The 23,062-nt window shown below is 43.4% G+C and overlaps 1 protein-coding gene across 1 annotated transcript in view; it reads right to left on the reverse strand.

Moving 5' to 3' along the window:
• Positions 1-4,054: 4,054 nt before the first annotated feature.
• The window catches only part of PCP4 (Purkinje cell protein 4), a 49,128-nt gene continuing 30,120 nt past the window's right edge, over positions 4,055-23,062 (reverse strand). The window contains exon 3 of the mRNA XM_066314156.1: positions 4,055-4,411. Coding sequence (XP_066170253.1) covers positions 4,284-4,411 — 128 coding nt within the window. The 3' untranslated portion in view covers positions 4,055-4,283. The remainder of the gene's footprint in view (positions 4,412-23,062) is intronic.

The following is a 23,062-nucleotide window of genomic DNA, read 5'->3' on the forward strand; positions in this document are numbered from 1 at the left end:
TTTAGCCTTACCATCACTAGAGATACTAAAAGGCAGGAGACCATCTGTCAGGGAGAGTTTAGGGATTAAAAAAAAAATCAAAAACAACCCCAGAAAAAAAATGCACTTCTTTAATTTAAGAATTAAGCTAAATAACCCATTCGTGGCTAGACTTTAATGGATTAGAAATGGCATAGCTTCTCTTTTGAGGGGAAGTTCCTGGATCCTTCCACTCTGAAGATTGTCTTGATCACATAAACCAATACAAGGGATTTCTGCTGTTTTCGGATCGAGATGGATATTTGCATTTAAATGCTTCCAGGAGATAGATGTCTAAATATTAATTTCATCATATTGATTGTACACTCTGCTTTTTTCCTCATCAGGCTTTGAACACTTGTATAGAGCCAATACTGAAGAAAATAATTACAGAGTCATGGAATATCTTGAGTGGGAAGGGGCTCACAGGGATTATTGAAGTCCAACTCCTGGCCCTGCATAGACATCCCAAAATCTCACCCTGTGCCTGAGAGCATTGTACAAAGATTCCTTGAGTTCTGGCAGCCTTGGGGCCTTCCTTGACCACTGCCCTGGGGAGCCTGTATAACAAATTGTCACCTTCCTTGTTTTCCTGTGGGACCATTTGCTCCCACCGCTCAGCTCCTCTAAGAGGCACTCAAGGCAGTCCTGTTAAAAATTCTGGAAAATCCAGGTGCCTCTGGGTCACCATTTCCCACCTGTCATCTCCACCAGCAGCAGGGTTGGGAATCACAGCTGCCATGGTGGTGATGATGTATCATGGTTGTATCACATCATATCATCGTTTCTCTCTCAAGACTCCTAATGAAGCTGCTCTTTGGAAATCTCTGAATTCTGCTAGAGCCCTTTCTAAATAACATTTAAAAAATATGTTATTAATTTTCTGTGGAGCTGAGGCCAGTGGGAGCAATGGTTTGAAAAATGCAGAAGTTGTGCATCTGAGCTCCTCCACCAGCCATGGGTGAACCTGCTGCAGTCCTGATGATTTGTTGGTATTAATTTGTTGATACTAAAAGGGTCAGTTCAGATGGGATTTTGGGCAGGAATTGTTACCTGTGAGGGTTGGCAGGCCCTGGCACAGGGTGCCCAGAGCAGCTGTGGCTGTCCCTGGATCCCTGGCAGTGCCCAAGGCCAGGTTGGACATTGGGGCTTGGAGCAGCCTGGGACAGTGGATGTTCCCTTCCTGTGGAAGAGGAAGTTAGAAAGAGATTATTTTTAAGACCCCTTCCAACCCAACCCATTTCATGGCTTGATTCTATGAATCTGTGATTTTGCCAGGTTGCTCCAAACTCTGAGTTGTAGGAGCCTCTGCTCTGGGCATTAATCCAAGACTCATTTCTACTTCCCCACTTCCCCCACAGGTTTGGCTGTGTCTTGCTTTTCTGTCTTTAAGTTGATAGACTCCACATTCTTTGCTGTTTTCCTCCTGTGGGCATTCCTGTGCTTTTTTGATGGCTTTTCGTTCCTTCTATTGTTCTCCTCTGTGTTTACTTCCACAGGTTATTTTACGGTCCAGGCAACGATGTGAACTAAGGATTTCAAAGGCTCAGGCAATTGTTCTGATCACTCAGCTGTAGGTTATTCTCTTTGGGGATAATCTGGCAGCAATTTGGAGCAGAAGCAGCATGGATGTGTCTGGGGAAGGTGTGGGTGTCAGTGGTGAGAGCCATAACCTCGTTTCCTGCAAAATCTACTGCTGTGAATATTCTTCCATGTTACCTATGGGAACTTAGGGGGATGGCTGTGCTGATAACCCCAAATTTACTTCTTTCTTTTACATCTTTCTTTCCATTACTGCTTTACTCAGTTAGGCAGGGCTCAGTGAGTGTCCAGAAGTTAAAAGACCCACATTATCCCTGGAATATCTAACTATCCTTCACCCATCCTGCTTGAATCCAACTCCTTTTCTCGCCTCAGCCAAATCCAGGTAGGTCTTTGAAAAGCATGAGTTTGTGGTAAGGAAAGAAATTAACAGCTGTCACCTTGGATACGGGCAAAGGATGAATGAAGAGCAAGACTCAGGAGCAAGAAAGCTCTCCTGGAACATGAACTGAATCTGTGTGCAAACACATTTACATAAAAAGGAAATTGTCTGACGGGCAGCCACGATTATTCCAAATTTCATGCCAGATCACTGTTTCCTCATTATGTTTCACTCCACATTAGGACTGTAAGATGCACTCTGAACTGCATATTGAAGAAAAGCCTTGCTGCTGAAAGAGCCATAACTCATTTACTAACAGCCCCTGTTGCTGTGCTTCAATAATGCAATCATTTTTTCTGTGTCCCAACCATATGATTATTCCTGTTGTGTAGGAAATTTAAGTCCAAGGAATGTCAGATCAAATATAAAAGCCTAGTGCTTACCCATAGTTTTTATTCAATTAAGTAGCCATTATAGAGCTCATGCTGTTTCAAATGACATAATGCAGAACACAAACGCAGTCTTTTATTACAAATATATGTTCATCTAAACAAAATGGCACCAAGACAATCCAAAGCCATTACAATTTTTAGATTATTGTGCTTAGGCTGTTATTATATGGTGAGCAGTTGCTGTGAAAGACAAGTGGGGGAACTGGGGCCTCCACGAACCACACTTTGAGCACAGCAGCGCTGGTATTTGAGGTTTATTCGTGAAATTCTTAAATGCAGAGGAACAGTGCTGATTAAAAAATAAATAAATAATGAGAGCACTGAGCTGCAGCTTGGAGGACGCCGACTTTGCAGGTGATGAGTGGGAAAGTCATGCCTAGGGCCAGGACCTGACACACACAGAGGTGCCACAGGCAGGATCTGGCCAGCATTTAGGTGTTCCCCTCCAAAAATGAGTTCAAAGAAACCCTGTGCCTTCCCACCCAGTCTCAAGCACCTCACAAGTCATGTTTGCTTTCTTCACTGCCCACAGGATTTCTCCTGCTCAGCATCTCTGAGGGATCCCTGTAACCAGCACGGGGCCAGAGCTCTTGGCACAAGCACTGAAATGATGCCCAGCATCACAAGTGCCTTAACCTGCAGAAAGTTTTTCCTTTTCCTTTGTAATCCCACAGCTCCACTCCAGCACTGCTGCCCCGATGGGCTCCTGTGGGAAGGGCATGAGACCCCCTCCTTTCCTCTCTGTTCCTGCCCCCTGCTCTGGATTTCTGTTAAAAGGTGACTAATGATGGATTTGTCCCTTGCCCTGGTGATCAAACACTCCCGTGGAAGGTGGGTGAGGAAGAAAAGAATCCCCCTGGGCAGAGCTGGGAATGACAGCTGGATCTGTCCCCCTGAAGGAGTGAAAGGCTCTCACCACTCCCTTCCCAATTTCAGGCATGTCATTGTAGCTGCTTTTTGCTGATCCAAAGCTGGGCTAACACAGTGATAAAGGGGCTCAAAGCTGAATACAGAACAGTGCAATTGGACACAGCCTGTAATGATTTACTCCTCAAATACTAAAAATAAAATGGAAATAGAGAGATGGCACAGAAACAGTTGTTGATGATGTAGAAGCTGAAGAACTACATGAAGAAATAAAGTTTGGATGGTCAGTTTCTATTTTTACAGACAAAAATAAATCCCAAACTTCCAAAGGTATTTTGTGTCCGGTTTATTATTTCTTTCCATAACAGTCAATGCAGTCCAAGATCTCTGAATGTTATCATGCAAAGAGGAAGAACAGGCACAATTTCCCCACTCAAACCACTTTATTGACACACTTGCAAGACAAAAATAAACTGCTCCCTGCTTCCTGCACCCCTCATGCCAGCTTCTGTCTGTAACGGGGTTTTTTTGGTTTTTTTTTTTTTTTTTTTTACTGTCAGCTTATTACGAGAAAGTCATTTTATTTTCACATTTTACTGGCAGCTGGAATTCTCCAAATGAGGGAAGCAGGGCTGAGATGCATCTATCTCATCCCTCAGCAAAAATCCCTGCAACATACGGTGCCGTTATGACTCCGAGCTTTAGGTGGAGAGGGAAACAGGCATCTGGGCTGGGCTCATTTGTAACGCTGCACTTGCTGGATTAATATGGAAAGACAGATGAAGGCAGACACTTTAATTACTTCACCCTAACTTTTTATTACAACATCAAGTAAAATGGTGAGTTACAGAGGATAATGGGCGTGAAACATCTGGGATGGAAGTCACACACAAGCTCATGGGTTGTTATCTGCCAATGGGGTTTTAAATATTGATAATTTCTGTACATGCATCTTTGTGTTATTTCTGATCTTCTTGATAAATCATCTCAGGATTACTTTGTTTTGAGCTGTGAGGTAGCTACTAGGACTGGGACCCCGCTTTTTTCTTCTGGAATTTTCTGAACTGGGACTGTATCGCCACGGCCGCTCGCTCTGTCTCTGGCGCGTCCATGTCTATGTCAAACTCCTCTTGGACCTTCTTTTGCCCATCTGCTCAAAGGAAACAGAACAAAAACATCAGCAGGTGTTTCAGACAGGGATAATCACTGAACAGCACAGGCAGAAAATTCTGCTTCTTTCTCCTTCTTCCTAAAGATGCTTATTAAATACTGATGTAAAAGCCTTTTGTCCCTGACTCTCAATGTTAAGGCCAAGGAAAAGGCATCAAGAGACACCGCCATGGCAGTGGGGAGCAGATTCAGGAAAAAAGCCTGAGACAAGTTTCATCAAACTTTTCCCAGTGACGGAGTTTGTGACAGCCTGTGGAGAGCTGGGCACTGAGGAGCAGCATCCAAAGGGTGCTCAGCACTCATCCACCACTCATCTGTGGTGCCTTAAATTTTAGCTTTCGTGTTTTTCAGACTCTGTGCTGCCTAGGGGTGTAGTTCTGAGTCTCATACTAAGTGCTAGTAAGCTCTCTTCACAAAGTAGGTAGACAAAACAAATCCTTTTCCTGCTGAAGACCAAGGACAACAAGTACAAGTTTCAGGCCAAAAGCACAAACAATGGTGGACTGAAGAGAGCAAACAAGAAGGATGGGATCTCACAACCTGGAGCTGGAATTGGACAGTTAAACCCCAATATGCGAATGGTCCAAAACCTATAAAAGTGTGAAACCTCGTGATCCATCCCAGTCATCCATTTTGTGACCATTTTGGGTCCACCTTGGGTGTAGCCCTGGCCAGGCTCTTGTCCTGCCCAAGGTGTACCCTTAAAGGCCTTTTAATAAATATCTGCTTTATTCTTTGGTTCTGTCCACTCTCTGTTCCAGGTCAGCCTTCCCAAGGCATCATCTGGGCAAGTCCCCCCCAGTGAGTACCCCAAAAATGAGCAACAGAGGGACTCTTCTGTGCCACCCAGCAGGGAGAACTTAAAGTCTTTTCCAACCTAAATTATTCTATGTTCATTCTGAAACAAAAAGGCAGATTAAAATATTTTAGAGTTAGAGGCATTAAGACCCTGTTCTTATCACACCTCCAACATGAGAGGAAGAGATAATACTTCCTAAGGCTAATTTCCATCCTTTCCACTCATTTCCTGCCTCATCCCTTCCAATACACACAGCTCTTCCCCTTTGAATCATTTATGTCCAATCTCTCCACCACTGCGCTGCTTCCTTCTCTCCAGGCTCTGCTCTTGTCTTTCATCCTCGATCCTTGGCTCTTTGCCTTCCTTTATTCCCAGCTTTCCCTTCAGCTGCATTCGGCCTCCACGCGGACAACCCAGCTGACTCTGCTGAATTTTCTTTCACCCACCTACAAATTAAATTAAAAGTGCAGCCCTGGGAAAGTTCCTGCCCTGGTTGCAAAGATAACCCTAAACTGACTGGACTGAGTTAGTGGGAGCACACATCCACCCCACTAACCTCATCACAGCACCGAGTTCTTCACCATCAGCTTGTTTGTTAAACTCACTTATGTAACTGTTGTGTGCCAGCCTGAAGTGAACGTCACGCCAGGAGTCTGCAGGAAGCTTTACTAGGGGGAATTCACCCATTTTTAATCACTTTGCTTTTAATTCTTGACATTGATACCTCCAAGATGCTCATCCCCAAGTACCGTTATTGCAAATAAAGGCAACGCTTTCAATGTATTACTAAAATGAAAAGGAACTTATCCCCCATTGTCTCTGTCCTGCACACTAGAAAACAGGGATGCCATTCCATGATTTTAGCATGAGTTTTCTTGCCTTTATATCTCATTCTTACCCAGAACTCAGTTTTTGTGTCCATTTTCTATGGACCACTCTAAACTGAGAAAATATTTGAAGGGAAGGTTTTGCAATATTCTGTATTGATTTTATTTTAATTACAACAACCAAATAAATGCAGCTATGCTAATGTAAGAGAAATGTTCACTTAGTATTTTGTTTTATTTGGAAAACATTTAAGAAGAAAGATGCAAATGGAAGAAGAGAAAATCTGGATAAAAAGAACAGCTTGGGAGCTCACCAAGTTTTATTATACAGGCTGATGAAAAGCTAAGCTATCAAAACAAAGATTTTTGTGGAAGAGAATCAATCCATTAACTTTATGTCATTAAATCACAGAATCATGTCATTAAATCTGAGAATCTGCATGGTTTGTGTAACTATTCGAGCAATACAACCACCCTAAGCACAGAAATACAATTATAGTTTATCTTCCGTGGGGAAAGGGATGTGAAGGTCGGAAGTGACACAGCCAAGGAGAAATTGGAACAGATTTTGATTTGGTATTTATGGGTTAAAGGCAACCTAACAGTAAAGGTGGAGTTTATGCATCGATTTTAGCCTTTCAGTGTATTAATTACTGTCCTTTGGAAATGCCAGTTGGGAAAACCAGATGGGTGGATGAATAGACACAATTGGGTTTGTACCTCTTGATGAAATCTGGCTTGTACAGCTCATTTCCTATTACAGCCAAGTTTTAGCACTATCTTAACTTTCAACAGTGACACAGCAATCTCACATTAAGACTTAAGAAAATGCAGTATTTAGTGTAATTTGTCTCTAGGATTTCCAGGACACTTAAAACTTTGCTTGATGTGTATCCTCATTACTGCCTTAAAATCAACTGTAATACAGTAATTTGCAACGTCTTAAGGTTTGGCTTCCTTTTATTTTTTTTTGGCCCACTGTTGTTGACATCAAAACCAGAATTCCATATGAGCTCTTCCTATATTTCTATTTTCCTATCACCACTGAGAAATGGTAGAAGTTTTCAGCCATGACTTAAACTTGCAATTAAGAAATTAGAAGCATTCAAAAGGGCCAAGACATTTATATGAATAATGAAGAAATTCATAATTAGCAGATGGTAGGGAAACATAATGATTATGCATATGTGCATAATATACATTATAAAACAACATGTGCATTATCTATCTATGTAATGTAATGCAATAGACATACCTGTATAATTTTCTTAATATTATAATAATAATGTATTATAATAATACAACAGTCAACAAAAAAACCCACAATATGCTCTTTTTTACTGATAGTTCTTGTTACATTATAAAAATAATGCTCATATTTCACTTTTTATACATGTATGGTCCACCCACATTTGCATACATAGAGAATATATATATATATATATATATATATATATGTATATATATATATATAATTGCACAGACATATTTGCTTAAAGAGTTTAAGTCTTGTGTTAAACTGAAAAGAGCTGGATTGGGTATTTCCCAAATTTTGGGAGTGGATTTTGCTGGGAGTTCTCCCCACACCATTTTCTATTGATACCTGTCACAACAGAGATACTTTAACAGATGGACTGTCAGTCTGGAAGAGGAAATTCAGTGGGGTGCCAGCTTGGGCTTTGTCTAAGGAAACAAAATTCTGGCTTTTACCTTGAGCTGCTTTCCTAAAAGTAGTCCTGTGATTTAAAAAGTATCACACCCTGAAAACTACACGGTTTTACTGGTTAGGAGCAGGAGTTCCAACTCCCTTGTGACTGGGGAGCTGGAACCAAGTGATCTTTAAGTTTCCTTCCAACCCACACCATTCAATGATTCTGCAAATTAAGAATTATCCAATTAATTACAATGAAAACCCAGCCTGGGCTCAGGACCTGCACGGACTAGAAATCACCTCACAGCGCTGATAATAAGACTAAAAGTCTTTTTGCACCCTTCCTACCCCATATCCATCCATGCCACACTAACTTTTACCTGTCAGTAGCTGTTCACATATCTCAAGTGTGCAGGCTGTTGGATTTGAGTCCTCAAATCATTAAATTTCTGCAGAGAGCTGAAAGCAAGCCTGTAGAAATGCTCCTCTTTCATGCACCGTCTCCCACTCCTGGTTTTCCTTTCAGAAGGGATAATTAGCTTGGAAATGGTGTGAAAGCCCAGAAAATTCTTGCTCTCAGCAGACCAGAGCACAGGTAAGCACTGGCACAGGCTTTACTCCTGGATTTGATTTTTTCATTCTTTCTGGTGGGGGCCAACCATCCTGATAACAAACCACCTTCTTCCAAGCCACCTTTATGTGGCAATAAAGGTGGACCAGGATTCCCTCCCAACCCTCTGTCTTTTGTTGATACTGTCACTTTCTAAATTACATGATGATTCTTTTCACATGGACATCTGAGGATCCCTGGACTACACCCACCCCCATGAGAAAACTAGGGAAAACAAAACTGTAGCCAGCAGACTTAAACTCATGAGTTTCTTGTGATTTTACAGGATTCAGAGATGGTTGATAAGCCCTGGCCTGCATTTTCTGCTTTCTGAGGGGGGGATCTGCTTTCATTAGCACCATAATAAATAAATCTCCCTAACTTCCCACTAAACTCAGCTATTTCAAGGCTTTCCCTGAAAGATTTCTTCATACTTTGTGTGACTCCCACTCTTCTGAACACACCCTGACAAACCAAGACAGTCAGTGCACATCCCTGCTGGGTTCTGGTCACTGTCAGCAGGGGAGGTGAACGATCCACACCAGAAGATTGTTACCCAATGAATTTTCCAAAATCACACATTCATATGGATTGGATCTGGTGCCAGTTGAGGTAAATCTGATCAGTGGTGGGGCAAACTCCTTGGAGCACAACATCAACTGCTTGCTGACAAGGGGCACCCCACACATCAGCACCATTCACTGAAATCAGAGACAATTTATAGGGTGCAGGTTTTCCCTCACCACAGGCAGCACTCATCCCAGCAGGAGAGCCTGAAGCAGCAACTAATGAGCTGCTTTCCAAGTTTCCCATCATCTTGCACTGTTGCAACTGAAAAAAAGATCTATGTATTCCCTTTCCAGATGAAACAGCATTAGAATGCTGTCTCCATGATCTGCCACAGCGCCTCGTGATCCATGGCAAACACTGGATGGATAATGAAGCTGAAGGAAAACAATAAAATCTTACACATAAATCTACCCATCGAAGTCTGAAGAAATATGGTGCAGATGTAATTATTCACAAATGTGCCTCCAGCTATTTCTTTCATTTACTTTTCAACTATGAAGTAAAATGAATTGTGACAACGCTGGGAAAAGGAAACACTGCTTATTCCATATGGGCTAAAACTCTAAAGCAGTCTTTTGTGACATTTGAACACAGCCTAAACAGACCAGTCCTGCCCAAAACTGCTCAGGGAAGAGAAGAGGTTAGTGAGGTGGAAAAGGGGACTCAGCCTTTATTCTCAGTAATTCCCATCTCCCATTCCAGATGAAACAGAAATTGCTTGTCACATTCTGGAAAACCATTCAGCACGAAAAACTGCACAGGCTGAAGCTTCCAAGTGGCATTTCATGTCTCAGGTGCCATCCTCTGCCCCTGCTCACATCTAACAGGAATTACGGGACCAGAGCGAAGATGGAATACACTCATAAAAACACTGCATTTTTCAGGGGCTAAACTGCAGAGTTTGGGAGAGAAGATTCAATGGAGTGTGGGACAGAATCACAGCGCCCTGTAACAGGCCAGAAGCGCTATTTTGCCTCAGGCAGGATCATTACCTCCCACTGCTCCAAAGATTTTTCAAGCTGTGACAATCTTTATCCCAAGCTATTACACCAGCCTGTCCAATGAGGCAGAACAGCCCCTAATTAAAGAGGACCAAAATGGGCAGGAATCGCATGGATGTTGACATCCATGTGGAGCATTATCTTTATGTGATGGGAAGAGTCATTTCATCTGCCCAGACTCCACAGAGCAACCAGCCAGTTGGAGAAAACATATGGATGCTCAGAGGTGTGGAGGCCACCCTTAACTCCTCACAAGCAGCAGGGTTAAAATCCAAGAGTTGACGTTGGCCATTCTTTCCCCTTTGTATCTACTTGAGGCTGAGGAAGTAAAAAACTCCTTTTTTTAGGGGAGTTATAGATTAATGGAATGGCCTGGGTTGGAAGGGACCTTAAAGACCATCCAGTGCCACCCCTGCCATGAGCAGGGACACCTTCCACTGTCCCCAGATGCTCCAAGCCCCAATGTCCAACCTGGCCTTGGGCACTGCCAGGGATGAGGGGGCATCCATAGAATTTCTGGGCAAGTTGTTACAGTTCCTCACTAAGCTCATAGTAAAGAATTTCTTCTAACATCTAACCTACTGTCAGTTTAAAGTCATTCCCCCTTGTACTTGTAAATTGTCTCTCTCTTCCCAGGTCCTTCAGGCCCTGCAAGGCCACCCTGAGCTCAGCCCAAAGCTTCTCCTGTCCAGGCTGAACAATCCCAGCTGTGGCAGCCTTTCCTCCCAGCAGAGCTGCTCCAGCCCTCTGCTCATCCTGGAGCCTCCTCTGGGCTCTCTCCAGCAGCTCCATGTCCTCCCTGGGCTGGGGGCAGCAGAACCCCACCACTGTCCTGGCAGGGACTTGTGCAGAGCCACCAGCTCCCCCCTGAGCCTCCTTTTCTCCAGGCTCAGCCCCTTCCCAGCTCCCTCAGCCCCTCCTGGGGCTCCAGCCCCTTCCCCAGCTCCTGCCCTGGACACGCTCCAGCCCCTCCAGGGCTCTCCTGCAGGAGCCACAACTGGACACAGCCCTGGAGCACAGAGGGACAATCCCTGCCCTGCTCCTGCTGGACAGACAATTCCTCACCCAGCCCAGGGGCCATCGGCCTTCTTGGCCACAAACATTCACCTTCTTCATTAATAAGCACAGAATTTTTCTCTAATTAGATTAAGAACAGCAACAATTTTCCTTCCTGCTCATTAGAAGTGCTGCAGGGTGAGATGCTCGTTTTGTGACAAGGACTCCATCCCTAAAGCTGCTGTTGTTTCATCACTCCAAAAGGAACCCAGACATTTCAGGGCCACCTTCTAGAGTCTAAGGTCCCTGTTCTGTTTGTCTGGAGAGAGGCACTCGATGGTGGGGAATTACAACTTTACACAAGGGGTTCTTTTTCTCAGGTGTTTGAAGATGGAAGATGCTGGGGAAAATCCACAAAGAAACTATCTCTGAAACTGAAAAGCAACCCCTGGAGCCCAGCAGTCTCCTGAGACTTCAAAAGCTCCATGTGAAAAAAAATAAAGGTTATCATTAATGATAAGACAAAATCTAACAGCTATTTTTATCTGAACTACACCAACTGGCTCTAGAATATCACTCAAAGCAAGCCAGAAATAATTAATATCATTTGATTCAACTGTAAATTACAATTTGGTATAAAGAACATAACCGTATTAGGCAACCAGAATCTTTTATTTTTTAAATTGACCTTTACTTTCAGAATATGGTGTTGCTATCTCAAACTCGAAAAATTAGTTTTCCTGTAGAAAATAATGGTTGTTCTTCTATAATTTTAAAAATGTTATTTCAGCATGAGGCTTTTGAAATGTCTGATTAATCTTTTTTTTTTTCCTAGTTGTAATAATGTTCGAGAACAGGAATATTATTTCTGACATAAGATAAACGAAGTAGCACAAAAATATGTACATTGGGGTAACATAATGGAACAGAAAGGAATAGAAATAAAATTCAGTATACAAAAATTGCATTCTCAAACAGACTATAGCCAACTACAGATGAATTGATTTTGCTCAACAATTAATATAGAGACAAATACTGGTTTTCCTTAAATGCTAATATTATTTAAGCAATCATTCCTCATCTTCAAAGGAATTAATGGATCACTGCCAGCCTTTTAAAATGGTTTACAAACTCATAACTGATGCATAGATAAGTACATAATTCATGGGAGGCATTCTGGGAGTGAAACTAGAGGCCCTAATTCACATTCCCACATGGAGATCCAACTTTGTGCAAGTTTAACTGGGAACCTAGCTAATAAAAATGGCCATTTCAGCTCTATAATCTCATCTCTTACCAGCTAAAGCTCTGTCTGAGGAGTGCTAAACTGGCAAATTCAGTGGGAGCATCTGGGAGTTGAAAGGAAATGGTGCTGGGGATGAAGTGCTGGCACTGACACAGAATCACAGAATTTCCCGAGTTGGAAGGGACCCACAAGGACCATCAAGTTCAGCTCCTGTCAGGTCCCTGTGTCCCTGCAGAACGATGCCCCACCAGCAGGGACAACACACCCCGCCCTAACTCAGCCTCTCCCCCAGGTCAGGATGCCAAGATCCTCCTCACAAATTCAAGCCCAGAGTTTTGGGAGTCTCGTTCTGCAGCCGCCCATGATGCCCAAAGCCCCGGCCAAGTTTTAAATGAGAATTGTTACGACACGGCTTTAATTTCCTCTGCCATTTCCAGTTCTCATTTCCCCAGTTACACACTGTGCCTTTAACCAGCTTTGCTGTGGAGGGAGCTGCATTTCAGCAGTGCATGAAGCAAGCTGCCCTCCTGACTCGCTCCTCGACTGCTTGATTAATATATGATCAGTTATTTCCCTATTATGGTAGCATCCAGGCGCTCCCAGCCCGAGCTGGGAGCCCTAATGTGGTTACAAATGCACAACAATAAATTCTTTCCCCTCCGCCACCCCTCAGCGCTCTGACCTTTGCAAAAGTGTCTTCTGCAATAACGTTTAAAATAACAACAGGAGAACTTCCTCAGGGCTACCTCGACACCAGCACATTATCCAAGGCCCCGGCACAGCTCAGGCATCATCCACAGCTTCCCTAAATATCTGAGAGTTGGGGCAGCCACGGGCATGGCTGGATTGCTCCAGACAGACTCTGCCAAGGGACTGTGGTGGCAGATTGTGGGACCCCTGGGGTGTTGAGGGAAATAGAGTTTAGCCCTTTTGATTCAAGCCATGCTGCACCACTTCTCATCAAAACCATACAAAAGGCTCTAAACCCATTTTGCTTCCTAAGAGGGATGTTGCCCCCAGCACTTCCAAACACTTTGCTGCTCCAGATTGCAAAGGACTTGCTTCAAAATGAGTTGGCACTTGCTGTTAATTGTGGGATGACCGACGGTACCTGAGAGCACTTGCCAGGAAAACAGAAACCAGAGGATTTTATCTTCCAGTGTGGCACTGTCTCCCTTGGCTTTGCTTTCCAGGGATGCTGCCTCGCCTCACCACCCCCATAAAAGAGCAGCTGGGGAAGAAGCTCGGAGAAGTGGCAGCGATCACAACATGCCACACGAGGAGTGGCAGGAAAGGGGGATCAAATCCGTGCCTGCCAAAGTGACAGGAGCTGGGGAAGGTGGCACAGGTTACAAAGCAAAACCTGTCACTCACAGAAAAGGAGAGGAATCAATCAAAAGCACCGTGATGTGGAGTCAGGAGATGTTTTTTTCCACACACAAAGAAGAGCGAGACTTCGCCCTGCTCATCTTCAAAGTGGAAAATAAGGGCATTTTCTTGGAGTCACTGGATACCAGCATATCTGTTAGCAACTAATGAGAGGCTATTTTAACTTTACAGGGTAATTTTAATAAAAACTACTTTATGAGCACTTGGAAAGTCACAGTGAAAAAACATTCTCCTCTTGTAAAATCCATCACAGGTTTTAATTACAAATGACTTAATCCCACACTCAGAGGTGCACAGAGTAAGGTACAGGAACTGAGCTTTGCCATTCAATATCACATCCTTAAGCAAAGCAGATACTGCAGAGAAATTCTTCCCTGTGAGGGTGGGCAGGCCCTGGCACAGGGTGTCCAGAGAAGCTGTGGCTGCCCCTGGATCCCTGGAAGTGTCCAAGGCCAGGCTGGACAGGGTTTGGAGCAGCCTGGGAGAGTGGATTTCCCTTCCCATGGAAGAGGTGGTTGGAACGAGATGAGCTTGAAGAACCCTTCCAATCCAAACCATTCTACGATTCTATTTCAGTATCTTCTAAGACTTATAAATATTATCAGTAAGAAGCACTCACTTTACTGCACAGACTGAGTGCAAGAAACAAACAACTTTATTAATGGCCAAACAGTGCAGCTTTTATTTGCACAAATGTGGGCATTGCTCCGTGATGCGATAGGATGATTAATTTAGCGCAATCACACCACAAAAAAAGCCACAGCTTTAATAGATATACCGTGTTTTTTTTAACATCTTGCACTACCCGCCAGTTTGGGGATGCTTGTGGAGGCAGTTAGTCAATAATTGGGTAGAAGTGGAGCTTCTGAGGTTAAAAATGCCCAAGGAAGTACTAAACCTGCTCTAAGACATTCTTTAAGGACAGCATTTGGCAAAAGAAGGTTTGTCACCCCTCCACAAAACCAAACTCATCCCTTCAGGAGAGCCCCAGAGATGTGATGGATATAAAATCCAGGCTTCTGGAGCAGCTCCAAGGTAGTTCAGCCTGAGCAAAGACCAGGAAACACTGATGGACATCGATTTACCACGAACCTTGGCCTGCCAGGGGGTCTTACATGCTCCTGCATCACTTGGCTTTGTCACTTGTGCTCCAGCATCCACAAGTTCAGCCAGAGTGTTGCACAGATTCAGTCTGACCAGAAGTTTTACTGAATGTTCCACAGAATGAAATTTTCTCACGAAAGGTACAGAATTTTAACATCTCTGACTCCTGAAAGCAGTCACCCAGCTGTAGTTTTCCACCATAAAGCAAAGAAATCCTGTTGCAGGAGGGCTGGTTCTAGGAAATTTCCACTGTTTTCTTTTGCTCGGGCTGTTACCCGAACAGAATCATTAATTTGAGTTTACCGTGTCTCCACTGAACGCAAAAAGCCACATTCTCTGTTTATTTCCCCTGCAGGCTGGCTTGCTTAACTTTCTGAGGAAGAGAGAAGGGGCTCCTCAGGAGAATGTAGGATTAACACTGAAACAGCAGCACAGGGGAGATAAATTAAGATCCAGTGGCAATGTGGCTCTGAAAGAGGATGAGAAGGAATTAAATGCTGGAGGGTACTGCCAGTGTGTTCTGGGCTGTCTTGCCCAAGAGCCACTTGGAAAGCCAGGTTACATGTTCTGCAAGAAGCTCATTAAACCAAATATTTCAAAACCACATTCTAGGTGAAAAGCTCTGACCAATTCCTAGAGCGGGAAACAAAAATCCTTAATCTAACTTAAAATCATAGAATCATTTAGGTTGACAAAGATCTTTGAGATCCTGAAGTCCAGCTGTAAAGGAAGCCAGACTTGCAGGTGTTGAGAACGACACCAATTAAGAAAAGCAAGGATTCCAAAGGTACAATTCCAACATTTTTTGGACAGCATGAATCTCATCCTTGAATCCCCTTCCTGCACTGGTTAGTTCTCTATCAGTTGTAAAGGCAGCTCAGAGGGACTGGTTCATATGTAGATATTGTTCTTTAAATGAGTTACATTGCCTGAGCCTGAGTGGTGCCTGAACTACACACTGTAGAATTTCAAATGAACACACTTATCTGCTATTTCATGAGAAATTCTTTCTCACCAAATGAATTATTTAGCCCTTATGAAAGGTACTACGCTGAAACTGCAGCAGCTAAGAAATCTTGTTTGCTCCAGGAAGGAAGAAAATAAAATAAAGGTAGGCACACCTTCTCACTCAACTCCATCCGTGTGCTCTGATCCCGTGGGATGAAGGAGGAGAGAACAGGTCACCTTCAACAGAGGGTCAGAATGAACATTTGTTCCCTCTGCTGAGATGGCCAGGGAAGCTGCCCAGTCGTGCAGTTGATCTGGATCCTCTCATGCTCCCTCAGGAGCTGACTGAACAGTGTGCATACACTTTTCTTTTTATAGAAATATAGTTGAACAGACAAAAAAAAAAACCTGTATCAGCTCCTCTCGCTCTCCTTTCAATTTAATTCAGAGATAGTGAATTTTTGTGTACACTGTGTGCCTTTATGTGTACATCAATAAGACTTCTTCTATACCTCTAATAAGGGATTACAGCTAACACCACGACAAGCAATATCAAATGCTTCATGTGAACAAGCAGCCAAATGACAGTTTCTGTGAGAACTGTAATTGAATTCACCAGCTACAGCAAACACCAAACCTCTGCTCTGCTACTTAGCTAAGAATGAGCCAGGTGATGGCTGCTGCCATCCTGAAGGGTGGAGGTGCTCCAAGGAACCTTGCTGCACCCAGAATGTGGGTAAATCAGCCAAAACAGAGCTGAGAATGCAGGAAGAATAAGTGGGAGTCAGGTGTGTTGGGTGGCCATTTGTAGAAAAGAACAGGATTCTCATGGCAGAGCCAAGCCCAGGAACACTGACATGAGAATGGGATCTGCATGCAGAGCTCAGAAAAACACAGGGATCACCTCCTGGAACAGCTCCCCAACATGGTGCATTCAATAGAGAGTTTGGATTTCACAGGACAATTACACTCACGTGTTCCTCACATGCCAAAGCACACAAGTTACTGCTCCATCATTCCCTAATGGAAGAAATATAGCCCTACCACACATCCTTGCCATGTTTTTTTTCTTTCCCCTCCCCTATTGTGGAAATTGATGCTGAGGTGGACATGACTACTGGCTCCCAGGCAGAACTGGAGCACAGCTCTGCTCTTCCACTGATTTCCTGTCCCAGAATAATGGAAAAGACCTTATTGTCACATAGGACAATTTACTGTTTAGCATAAGGGAGTAAAAAATGGCAGTGAACAGATCCTATAAAAGAGGGGGGAATGAATCCAGAAGGGCAAGGTGTCCTTCTGAGCAGCCTGTTCATTACCTAAAGGCACTTACTGTACTGGGAGGCTAAAGCCTGGAATTCTAACAAGTCAATACCAAAGCTCTATGGGATTTCTTGTCCCTGCCTTTAGCCTCTGTATTTATTGAGTGAGGGCTGAGGGTTGTAGGGTAATTTAATTTTCCAAGCCTTTCCAAAGCAGCGAAGATAATGAGCAAGGTCGGGCTCCAGAGCCACTAGACAGTACTTCAAATCCTGCTTCTGCTTTTTTTTTTTTTTTTTTTCCCCCCACCTCATATTAAAAAAAAAAAAAAAAAAAAAAATATCCAAACCTTCTAGGTCCTAGGCACTGACTCAGCAACATCCCCTTTTAAACTCGATGCTATTTCAGATAAAGGGTGGAGGGGTTGTTCTCCCCTAAGAGTGCAGTTCTGTATTCTGACAAGCATCTGACAAGCATCTGACTAAAGTGTAGATCATTAAGGCTGCCTTGCAGTGGGTTTATTCTCAGGTGTGTAGCAAGGAGGAGTATCCACCTTTTTATAGCCTGTATATTGATTAATCACACCCACACACCTTACTTTTTTTTTTTTATGTGGTTAAAAGCAAGCATGTTTTTCCAATAAAGCCCCCGTGGAAGGAGAAGGCAGGTCCATATTCCGAGCCCTTTATCTACATCAGGAGGTTATGGAGCAGGGAAGTGAAAATGGTCTCATTATCCTGACAGATGGTGCACTTAACAAACCCACACAGAACACTGAGGACATGAAGGAAGGTTGTGCGTGCTGGAAGTGAGGTGCATTTCTGAGCTGCCAGGGAAGCGGTGTGTGAGGTACCACACTGGCCCTCCAGCCTTGATGCTTTCCAGTCCTCAGAGCTGGAACAAATCCCTTTTGTCATTCCCTGCCTCCGTCTCCAGAAGAGACTGTCACCCCTTTTAATCCTCCTCCCATCCTGCAACATCTCAAAGGAAGCTCAGAAAGTTTCCTCTGGAACTTCAAATTTTGTTTTCAATGCAAAAACATGTTAAGGCAGAACAAAACAAAAAGCAAGCTTTATTAATATAAGCTGTCTTAGAAGAAAAGGAGGGTTCCTATTAATCTTATCTTGGTTTTCACCTAAGTTTTCACCTGGTGCCTTTTAACAACGGTTATTTAAAATCAATTTTATCAGAAGGCGTAGCCATTGATTTAGCTAAGTGCTGCAATTGCAATTAGAAAGTTATTAAACCCTGTGCCAGATAGACTAATTGACATGAAAATCTAACTGAGGCCAGGGGATAGAGGTTTCTCTCTCCTGCTTCAGCTGTAAGTTTATTGCACACATAAAGCTATCTTAAAAGAACATTCAGGTCGCAAAGTTGAACATGAGAAAGTTACTAAATGACAAAATTAACTGATACCATTAGGCAAAATTACATGCATCATTGAGTGGACAACTTTGACTTTTGACATTGAAATTTGTATGGTTTTAGGAGCACAGTGTTTCCTAGATTTAAAGCAAAAAAAAAAAAAAGTATTTTGATGCAACATATGGACACCCACATGGCTCCTCAGCACAGCTGCTTGGAACTGCTAAATCCAACACCAGTTTTAATGGAGTAACTGGCAATGGTGAGAGGTTGCTGTCCTGTTCCTGAATCAGCAGGAAAGGGAATGAACTTGACGACTTTTTGGGTGGGATTCATAAAGCTGACGGGAAATGAACGATAAGAAAACTCCGATGCCTTCAGATGTGGTGGTTGCTCCTGTTCCACCTCCTGGGCCAGCCCCAGCTCTCCCCCAACCCCGATGGTCACCACGGCTCCCACCAGACCTAAACAATGCTGTGTCTTCATCTGGCCACTCCTGCTCCCCAGAACTGCACCAGGACATTCCCTAACCTCAGAATTCCATCCCAGCCCCTTCCCACACCAACCAACTCCTGCTCTCCCCTCCAGTTCTCACATCCCAGTCCATATTCCTCCCTCCCAGTCCCAGTTCCCATCCCAAAAGTATCAAACCCTGCCTAATCCTCTGTGCTTCCAGCTTCCTGACGAGACCTACTGAACTCCTTAGTCACTTCATCCTGTGACCTCCCTGCTCCAGCTTCTGGGACCCTCAGCTTCCAAGGATGGAGGCACATTTTTTCCTAAGCACTGGTGATGTTTTGGGAGCACAGAAAGGGCACCACCCTGTCCTTGGCTTCAGCTCCTGGCCAAAGCATTGCTGAATGTAGGAGCAATTAAGGAAAACTATGATTTCTTTAAGCCTTTCAAAGACAGTGTTGGTTCAATTGCTTTAGTGTTTACTATTTGGCTCAGCAATGTTGAGTTTTCACAGAAAAATTATTAACTGCTTCACTGAACTCACACAAATATAAGACTTGTCCCTCTAAACATTGATAAATCGGCCTCTATAACAGATAGAAAGAAAAGTCACATCCCAGATGATAAGTCTTACATTTCTGCTCAAAATGACAAAGATTCAAAGCAGTTAAACAAAAGGCCACCAGAAATTGTTTTTAATTTCTTGATGTGCTAACATTTTGCTCAAGCCTCATTTTTGGAAACTACTGGAATGACTTTGCTGAACCCTTCCAAAATAATTCTGCTTGAGGCAAGCAATCAAAATGACAAATTTCAGCCTGAGCAATTGGATTTTGGCAAGGTTGTGTACAACTGCAAAGGGAGCTTTTAACCAGCAGAGTTCAGCAGCTGTTAATCGGCCTTGCCACCGGTCCAGATTGCAATAAACAAACTAAGTGCATATAATACCAATGAAGGAATGTAAACTAAATGAAATAAAAGTTATGGATAGCTGGAAAATCTTTAAAAGGCATCAAAAGCAGAGGGTGAATGTTACTCTGCTGGTGTTTTGAGAATTGCCAATGATTTTTTTAAGATTTAAGCACAGGAAAAAAAATTGAAAACAGTTGAGTCACTTAAAATGATTACATGGAAGACAAAAATTAATCTGAGTAGTGCTTTACACATTCTATGCTGAGGATTTCTCTCGACTTATCTCTGCTACTCGTTTTATTCTCTAGAAAACATTTTCCCTTGTGTGAATTTAAACCCTGATGGGCATTTTTTAAGGTCTGTCTGGATTTACAGACATGCAGATTGTCAATAAAGCCGATCAGAAGCAGCATCTGAGCTGACACACACGGCTGGCCAACCTCAGATCATCTCTCCAGCCTGTGTTTTCTGATCTAGAGAAAGAATCATTCTTCCTCCCCCTGTTTCTGAGGATTACAAGGACATGAGCTTACAAACATCTGGAAGAAGGACTAAAGCTTTCATGCATCTGCTGTGCTTCAGCAAACAAAAGCTGGGTTTGGTGAAAGGAAGGACTTATGCTGGGACACATCCTTCACTGCCTCCAAAGTGCTGCCATGTGGAGAATGCACAGGAAACAGCACAGCCCAGTCCCTGTCCCACTAAAACCAACCTAATTGTCTTTACTGCTCGAATTTTAGAGCTGAATGTAAACAGAACAATTAAAACAATGGTTTTTTTTTTCCTTTTTTGTTCAGGAAACCAAATTATTTCCTTCCTTCCTTCCTTCCTTCCTTCCTTCCTTCCTTCCTTCCTTCCTTCCTTCCTTCCTTCCTTCCTTCCTTCCTTCCTTCCTTCCTTCCTTCCTTCCTTCCTTCCTTCCTTCCTTCCTTTCCTTCCTTCCTTCCTTCCTTCCTTCCTTCCCTCCTTCCTTCCTTCCCTCCTTCCTTCCTTCCTTCCTTCCTTCCCTCCTTCCTTCCCTCCTTCCTTCCTTCCCTCCTTCCTTCCTTCCTTCCTTCCTTCCTTCCCTCCCTCCTTCCTTCCTTCCTTCCTTCCTTCCTTCCTTCCTTCCTTCCTTCCCTCCTTCCTTCCTTCCTTCCTTCCTTCCTTCCTTCCTTCCTTCCTTCCTTCCTTCCTTCCTTCCTTCCTTCTTTCCTTCCTTCCTTCCTTCCTTCCTTCCTCACTACAGAGAATTTCTGACCCAGGTGTCTGACAGGAAACAGGGATTGGCCATGGAGAAAACTTCTGGGCTACACGGCCTTGGAGGGAGAAGATTCTGGGCAATGGGAATTAGCTGTGGAGAAAATTATTTGCTGTGTGGTAGAACCAAGCAGAAGGGTTGCAGAAGTAAGATTAATTAAGCCTGAAGAATTGTTTACTCTTCTGGCCTTTGATTTCAGAGCTGTGTGTAGGTTATCAGGTGTGGTACCTATGAGGGAAGATGTGGATACACCTCTGTGTATTCCAGACCTCCAGCTGCATTTGGGTCCCATCCTGAGGAATGATGGGAGCACATAAACCCCCATCCTGGCTTACCCAGGTTCATACAGCACAGGTGAGGATCAGACGACCTCCTTTTCACCTCTCAGGGGACAGAACCCATCAAGGGAAGGGCATTGAGACAGAACTGAGTTGGATCCAAGACTGGTATCCTGAAGCAGCCACCTCTGGGTCTGGCAGCCAGCAGAATAATTGCTAGCAGAAAATGTGTATTTTAATCTCACCTAATGATTGTATTCATCAAGCAGACGGCTGTATTTGTCACTGGCAGAAATTTCTTGGTGACCTTTCTAATGAATGTGTTCACAACAAAACTCCGTGTCTCTGGTGAGAGCTCTGTGTCTCTCGTGTGAGCTCTGCCTCTGGCAGGCAAAAATGTGGAGAAACTGGGGGAGAAAAAGCATTCCTGGCTCATTTTAGCCCAGAAGGTAAGAAGACAAATGGAAGATGTGCAGGTTTGGACCTTTTCTGTCAAAGGGTGATGGATGCTGTCAGCAGAGGGCAACACATTGGCTTTGTCAATCAATCATTCTCTCCATCAGCACCACTTGGTCTCATCTCAGATAAACTTCTTTGCCTTAAATTCCTTCCTCTGTCAAATTCAAGAGAAAGAAATTGCTTTTCCAGACCCCGGTGGGAAGAAGTTTGGAGATTAATGACCCACAAACAATAGTCTGTATTCCTGTGCCATTTGCCCAGCAGGACCAGGTGTGGGAGGGTTGGTGGACATTGTCTGCTCTCACTTGCTGGACCTCTTTGAAGCTTTTCCAGAGCTGTGCCAGAGAAAAGTGTCACAATTCATGTTTAAGTATTTAAGGCCTTCACAGGAGGGACCACAGAAATAAAAAGCAAAATACTTAAGTCATGAGATGGAATCCTCCGGAGGTTCCTCAGCTCAGAACCATTCCATTGTGGAAGAACATCAAAAAGGAAATGTAATTTTTGGCACTTCCCCCCATTCCTCGGGCAAACCTTGGGAACAACACAGTCTAGAAGCTGTTCTCGGATGCAGCAGAGTTAGAGTAGAATTTTAGTCCCTATTCATCATCTTAATAAGATTACTGCAGCTAACATTAGCATTTTTGCTATTACATGGTGGACTGGCTGAAGTCCAGACTGAGTTGGAATTAGAATACTTATTTCTTTCCTTTTATTACTTCTTTTTCTTCTTGCAGTAGAAGATGATGGACACAAAAGAAGCCAGTGAAGAAGGCTGCATCAAGTGATACCAGTGCTTTGTAGTTTCCCCCTCTGTAACTGTTTCTGTGAGCTCTTAATTCCAACTCAGTTTGGTTTTAAGTTTCAAGTTTAAACGAAATTAAATATAAGCACATCTACTACTGCCATTATTTTTGAGTGGGTACTATGTGAGACCTCTAAGAAGTTACTGTTTTCCTCTCCAAACTATAAATATATCCAAATTTACTTGAAACTTGGCATGAAAAGCTTTTATAACTACCATAAATTTGACCCTTGTTTTGAGCCTCTTGCAACCCTTTGGACATCACAGTAATTTTCTGGGGCTCTAAGTAGTTTCCTGCAGGATTCTGTAGTAGTATGGAGCATATTTGGGGCTGAATTTCTTGAACTTGCAGAGTAGAAACCAACAATTAACCTGAGCTGAGTTAGAGAGCAACTGCTTCTATTCTGCTGTGTATTTGTGGGGGTTCTGGCATGGCAGCAAAAGGCTTAGTTTATTTTTATTTATTTCAATGTAATTGCTGAGATAGGGAGTGATGCAGCCCAGAGCTGCCAGCCTCCTTTGCTGGTGTCAGGGATACCTTTTGTTGTTTTAAGTGATGCTGTCTGAATGTGACAAAACACTTGATAAGCTTGGCCAAGCGTGCCAGAAAACAAAACAAAACAAAAAGCAAAGTGGATTTTCAGTCCAGGCAGTTCAAAAAACCCCAGGGTGTTCTGCCCCCACCAGCGAATTGTTTCAGGAGAAAATCTGA

Source organism: Sylvia atricapilla, chromosome 2, assembly GCF_009819655.1.
Source record: "Sylvia atricapilla isolate bSylAtr1 chromosome 2, bSylAtr1.pri, whole genome shotgun sequence".
NCBI classification, from domain to species: domain Eukaryota; kingdom Metazoa; phylum Chordata; class Aves; order Passeriformes; family Sylviidae; genus Sylvia; species Sylvia atricapilla.